Here is a 7,167-nt window from a genome sequence, read left to right as displayed (position 1 = left end):
AATAGTAAATTTGAGAAAGATTTATAGAAGATAAATAGTTATTGTCGAAAATAGAATCTTTATCTCTTCAATTAAATGTAATGTTAAATGAAAATTTACAAGATGATGTTCTCCTTTTATTGACAATGAATCACTTAACTTATTTAAACCATTGATACAATTGATTTGATATGAACCTTAAAAACTAATTCTAAAATTTAAGTCCAAGTCAATCATAAAACTTAAAACCTATATTATTAATCTATAACACAAATGATAGAAAAAATAAGAGAAAGCTATATTTTGAATTTAAACCCATGCCTTAAAATCTTTTTTCTTAAAAGACATCCACAAAACTCTTGTCTGATTATTTAACTTCAATTAAACTGTTATTAAATTCAATTGGAAAAATAGATATCAAATAGGTAAATTATAATTTTTCATTAATTAAACGTGTTATTATTTTCTATTTATGAAAAATTAAATGTTCACTAATACTACCTAACTTTTGTATTAATCTTTCAAAACTTTATTTTTATTAATTATTTATCCTCTCAGTTGCATGTAATGTTAAAAAATGAATAAGAATTCACTGATATTTAAAATATATCGTTCTCCTCTTTTATGAATTTCTCAAGTGGTCCTAATTACCAAATAAAAATAAAGATACACAATTGATTCCGGAAGCAATATTTTCAGTAATATATAGAATAGAGAAGAGTGATACCAAACAATGAACTCCAAGTTAGTAAAAAAGACTATTATTGCCACTACAAACACAAATATATAGGAAAAAATATTTATTCAAGATATCAATAAAGTGTTGATCTCAAATATTTATTGTCAAAAAGACTACTTTGTTAAGAACTTAAGAACTATTTTTTCAAAAAAAAATATTATAACGAATTAATTCATTGTACAAATGACAAATAAATCATTAGATTATTTTATAATCCACGACACTTTGTAGTCTGTTAGAAAGTTTACATAAGACTTATAATATGTAACACTATTCTATATATTCAACACAAGAAACACATAATTGTACTGCATACATATCCTACATATTTTGATATTCAACTCTGTGACACCCTTAACATTATCAGATTTCTACAATCCATTTGAAATGTATAATTTTGTTTCGAAATTCCATTACCTATACAATTAATATCAACGAATTAAAATTCAACAAATAAAACTTGCACATAATCACTGATAGAACCAACACAAGCAACACCATTGAATTTAGAAACAAGTGTATCTAATTTAAGCAGACCAGTAAATATTGCTGGTCCAAAGTTGAATTGTGAAACGAGAGTAGATACAGATCTTCATGGCTCAGAACTCAACAACAGAGTCTGCCTCAGACATGAATAGAATGCCCAATCAAATATGAGAAGTAAATCGAAAAAAAAGAAGCACCCATAGTCGCAAGTTCCATGAATCAAAAACCAGAAAAAGCTGGTTTGGGTAGATACAGTTTCAGGATCTTCGACCATAATTTATTCGACGGCAGTGTTCATCCGCCGCCACGAAATGCAGTTTCTATAAATGAGCATGGCACTGGAATTGGGTGAAGAAAAATTAAAAAGCAGTATTACCATTAAACGCGATGCAGGAATCATCAATGCCTCTTGTTCTTGCTGCCAAGCAGAAGCGAGATGTAGAACAAGAACCTGAAGACGAATCCCCAGCAGAAAGTGATCAACACGGACATCCACTTATCAAGCTGCGTGACGTCTTGCGCCCTCAGAACGTCAGACCCGGTTGTAACACAGGTAGTCGGAGTGATATTAATATTAGTCTGCGCCCTCAGAAGGTCAAGAAACGACATCTGAAGCTGAGGGCTGAGGGCCGCCATGGGAGTCCCGTCAAAGACCTGAGTTCCTCTGGCAAAGCACTCGTCCGCCCGGCCGAACTCGTTCTGAAGAACAGCTTCGTAGGGGTACTTGATGAGAGAGATGTAGTGGAACCAGATCCAGTATGGCGGGATCCTGCTGCGGGTGATGAAGAAGCCGCTGAGGAGGAGGAAGTAGGCGAGAAGGGCGACTACGATGGTGTAAGAGACCATGAGATTCGTGACGGCGCCGGAGAGAAATGTGACGAAGGAGTTGGCCGACCAGAAGGAGGCGATGAGAACGAGGACGAAGAAGCCGAAGCCCGATAGCCCGCCGCCCAATCCGACGGCCCAGAACGTCGTGACGGCGAAAGCGAGGGCCAGGATGACCATGGAGGGTATGGAGACGAGAGTCTGGGCGAGGACGTAGGAGGAGCGGCGGTAGGCGTTGTAGGCGGTCTCGCGCATGAAGATGAAGCGCTCCTGGAGGAAGATGGGCAGTGCGTCGGCGCAGCAGTAGTATGTTGTGGACATGGCGAAGGCGAAGAAGCCGAGGCGTTCCCTGATCCCCTGGGGGCTGTGGTCGAGCTTCCAGAAGATGGTGGCGAGCATGAAGCTGGTGACCATGACTGTGCCGAGGCGCATCAGGAAGAGTGCCGGGGTGCGGAGGATGTTGGTGAACGCTCTCCTCATCAGGACGGATATCTCGACCCATGGCGGGTTTGCGAAGTCGGCGACTTGGCCGGAGGAGGAGGACTCCGTCACGAGCTTGCCTCGGGCTATGCTGGCGTTTATGGTCTCGTTTAGGCTCCGCGTGTGCACGTCTGAGATCTCGCCGTAGTTCGGGGTCTTTCTCCATGACTTGAAGAACTCCACCAGGGGCTTTATCCCCCCGTCCGATGCATCCAGTTCCTGAAGAATTTTCAAATCATCATCAATCACTGTATGAAAAAGACTAAAAGACTTGATTTATTTTTTCTGAACTTATTTTTCTACTTAGTGTGTGTGATGTTTAAGAATAGACGAACTCAGAATCTTGAACCCACTAAACATAAGAGAATTTTTTCTAAGTTAGTTGATTGGAATGCAAATATACAATAAACTCAAATGAAAAAAAATTCATTAGATGGATATAAATATTGAACATCATTTAGATGAAATGAGTGTTCTATGGATTCTCATGAAAGATGGGTTCGTGTGAACTACTACTGCTGAAACATGGGTCAATAAGTTTGAGAGAAAAAGCTGCATCAATATAACAAGAATGTTTTCTTCAACTTTTGGTCAGAAGAAAAGTCTTTCAAAGTTCAAATAGATATCTAAATAAAGAATGAGAATACAGAAATACAAGAAAACAAATAGAATAAGGCAAAACACAAACACACACAAAAGGGAAACAGCTATCCTCTCCACAAATTGCATCTTTGACTTTTTTTTTGGAAATTTATAAATACAATAGATTTTTAACAAAAATCTCAGTATGAACTCTTCTTGATTTCAATGGTTAGTAGTAGAAAACAGCAAGAAATCTGATAAAAAACACCCTGTTTTCGCAGATCTAAGGAAAACAAAATCAATATTTTGACTTTTTGGTTCAATTAATCGAAAGGATACCCACTGCCCAAAAATAAATAAAAAATATAGATCTTAAATCAGCAAAACACCAAAAATACAAAGTCTTGGTAAATCTTTAACTATTTACACAACACATCTTAACTTATTAAATGACTTTAAAACTGAAATCACAGTGGAACACACCAGTTCAGATGACTTTTACGTGAAATCATATAAGCTTCTTTAATACAGCTCACCAATCTAGACAGTTTTTAATCAGAAATCAGACTAACTTTTCTAATGGAACTCACCAACTTAGATGGCTGTTCACTAAAATCTCATGAGTCACCAACTTAAACGGCTTTCAACTAAAATCACGCGAACTTGAAAATCTTTTTTCTAAAATCAAACCAACTTTTTTCAACAACAAAACTCACAAATTTAGATGCCTCTTAAATAAAAACAACTTCTTTAATAAAATTCATCAATCACTACTGTTATCACAGACAAACATATCGAAGCTTAAAACATCCCAATCTCAATTGAAAAAAGAAACACAAAAAGTCAAAATCATGCAAAGTTACACCCTCTGAAAAAAAAAACCAGCGACTCGCATATCAAAACAACCATCTTGAACAATCTATCGACAAACCCACCTGAATCAGATCGAGAGCAAACTCCGTGCTATTCTCATTCTCCGGAATGGGGTGTCCAAACTGAGCAAAATAAGGCATCAAACGATCCGGCGAGCCACTGAAAACAGTCTGGCCACGAGCCAGGAGAATAAGCCGATCAAGCAACCCAAGAATCCGATAACTCGGCTGATGAATCGACATGATAACAACACTCCCGGTCCTCGCAATCCGCTGCAAGGTCTTGACCACCATGAAAGCACTGGTCGAGTCCAAACCAGAGGTGGGCTCATCAAGAAACAACAAAATGGGGTCATGAATAATATCAATCCCAATAGAGACCCTCCTCCTCTCACCGCCAGAAACACCACGGTTCCCTTCATCCCCCACAATCGTCCCCGCAGCGGCGCGCAGTCCCAACTGGTCGATCAAAACTTCGACTCGCCCACGTTTCTTCTCCCACGAACACGACCTCGGCAGTCGAAACTCGGCCGCATACATGAGCGTCTCCTTAACAGTCAACATCGGGAAGAGCAAATCATCCTGCATAACATAAGCCGAAATACTTCTCAAAACTCTCCCTCCGAGCGGCTCGCCGTTGAGAGTCACGGTCCCCTTCAAACTGTCCTTGGAAATCCTGTGTGCGAGCGCGTCAATTAACGTCGACTTCCCCGACCCGCTCTGTCCCAAGACGGCAAACAACTCTCCGTCTCTCGCCTCACCTGAAACCTCATTCAGGACCATCTTGTGGTGCAGATTCTCGATCCGGTCGGCGGCCTGCAGCCGGTTCTTACTGAAACGTGTCCGGACGGAGACGCTGTAACTCAGGTTGCTGAACCGGAGAATAAACGGCGGCGCCGGCGGAAGAGCCCCATGACCGGAGCCTTCCATCATTTCGACTGTATGCTGGTCGACTCGCTCGTTTCGGTTCGACTGAAGAAAGTCCCGCAGAGATCTTCCCTGGTGTCGAAGACTCCACGACCCGCCGACCGACTGGTTTTCTCCATCGTTGTTAACACTCACAAAATCCTCGAAAGATATCATAGAATCCCCTCGCTTAATTGGGTACTCACATTCCTCATACTTTCTCGACATTTTCGACTCGACCCTGAAATATCTTCTTCGATTTCGACTGGGTGATTTCACGGATTGGAACTATTTATTCATGTTTTTCTTTCTTTCGTGGAAGATGGGTGGGCTGTCGATTACGTCTCAGAAGCACCCCGCATGTTTGATTTCCCCGAGGGTAAACTGATTTGGGTAGAAGTTGAGCCAACAAACTCGTACATTTAATTGTATAAATTATGTTGGGTGTCGTGTCGTCGATCGCTTTGGTTCTGCCCTGCCATGGCAATGGACAAAGGTAGGGTGATCTACACTCTCTGCCATTTCGTGCGGTTTTTGTGGTTTTGACTTCCGAACTGTCATGCTACCACCGTTGTTTGGGCCAGCTAATTCCTTGCATGACCGAGGAATAGTTTTTTTGAATGAATGTTGCTCCTATGGTGAGTCCCGCACCAACTAGAGCTAACCTTGTGATTCTTCCATTCTTGCCTCTCCCATGCACCCACTCTTCCTAACTCTATACTATACAATACAATACATGGACATGTATGAATGAAGACCATAGCTTCCCTTTAAAAGCTCACTTCAATACAACTTTATCTAGAGGGGTGTGAAATTTCCAAGTTATAGTGGATTGGGGATCTTAGAGAAATATGCATGCTTGAAGCATACAGATTTTGATTTGTAATAGGATTTTATTTTATTTTTGAATGGAGGGATTTGTAGATATTTTCATTGTTTTATATATATTAAATATAAACATAAAATAATTTTACAAGAATATAATTAGATATATGCAACTATGTGATTGAAACTCTAAAATGATATGATAGAGGACAAGTAATTGTGAATATTACTTTTCAAACAAAAATAAAGTGCTTATATTGCACTCAAGTATACAATAGAGTGTTTGAGATAACTAAGGGCATATAACACTTATACATTTTGTACAAAAAATAACATATGCAAGGAAGATTCACATCTAGATATTTCTACTTTTGTTGAAGGATTCTAAGCCCTCTCAACTATGTTGCAGATTTTCCATTGAGAGATCTTCATCTTCATCGGACCTTACTTCTTCACAACCAGTTCATTCTTTGTTTTTGGTTAAGAATCTAGCTCTACTCTTTTCTCTAGCCTTTTATGTTTATCATCTATTAGGATTTCATTAATATAGCTCTTAAAAAATTCTAACAAATTCTTTGCACGAAGGGTTGGTTTACCTCCTTGTTAAACCTCCAAGCCTATCAAGAGAGGATCTTTGAAGAGCTAATAGTTACTATCCCATTCTCCAAAAGTTTTAGAAACTTGGGCATTGAGATCTTCATGGTCATTGTTACTTATGAAGCAAAATTAAGATACATAAGTTTCTTTCTTGACTTAGTAAGCAACCTATTCTTCTCTTGGACTTTTCCTCGCTCCACATGGGAATCAATTAGTGATCCTAAATCACAGCATGTGCATGTGTGGTGTACTAAAGAATCCCCCTCTTTTTAAAAAAAATATTTCCCTAAAATCCTTTCTTGTCACCCTTTTCCAATACACAACCCAAATTAAAAGCACCCCCCTAGTTTCATGATATATTATATGTATCAATTTTTTCTTAAATGTTTTTATAACCTTTTATATTTCTATCTTATGTTGTGATTAAGATTTGGTTCTATTCAAAACTTTAGATTGGCAAAAGGCGCTAATATTAATTGACAGGTTCCAAACTTTAACTGGAGCCACTATTGAACTTGGTGGATGTTAAGGCCATAGTTTAGGCAACAATTTCAAAGATCCTTGTAATTATTTGAAATACATTTGGAGGGAAAACATTTAGTAATCATATATGTAATAATTAATGGTACAGTTGAAGCATGTCATTTGCATAATTTATTACATCCATATAAAATAAGCTGGCCACCTTAGAAGAATTTAAAATGAGTTGGGTTAGAAGGAAAGGTAATAAGGAGGTGGGCAACCTATCAAAATGGGCTCTAACATTTCAAGTGTGCAATGAAGTCTAGATAGAAGATTCTCTCAATCTCTCCATTGAAGGTTATCATTTGCAATAATGATGCCAAGCAAGTCACATGTCCCTACCAAAGAGATTTG

At 38.6% G+C, this 7,167-nt stretch overlaps 1 protein-coding gene across 1 annotated transcript; it reads right to left on the bottom strand.

Moving 5' to 3' along the window:
• Nucleotides 1–1,223: 1,223 nt before the first annotated feature.
• On the bottom strand, nucleotides 1,224–5,216 carry LOC149578226 (ABC transporter G family member 6-like). The gene is made up of 2 exons (XM_089827856.1): nucleotides 4,027–5,216; nucleotides 1,224–2,728 (listed from the first exon to the last, which is right to left on the bottom strand). Exons 1-2 carry the CDS (start codon nucleotides 5,095–5,097, stop codon nucleotides 1,604–1,606), a joined length of 2,196 nt encoding a protein of 731 aa, XP_089683982.1. The 5' UTR covers nucleotides 5,098–5,216; the 3' UTR covers nucleotides 1,224–1,603.
• Between the last annotated feature and the right edge of the window lie 1,951 nt (nucleotides 5,217–7,167).

The sequence above is a fragment of the Cupressus sempervirens genome, chromosome 1 (genome assembly GCF_028749045.1).
Source record: "Cupressus sempervirens isolate cs-2001-9-10 chromosome 1, ASM2874904v1, whole genome shotgun sequence".
In the NCBI taxonomy this organism is placed as follows: domain Eukaryota; kingdom Viridiplantae; phylum Streptophyta; class Pinopsida; order Cupressales; family Cupressaceae; genus Cupressus; species Cupressus sempervirens.
Note: the sequence above shows the minus strand (reverse complement) of the source record. Positions and strands in the feature narration are given on the sequence as shown.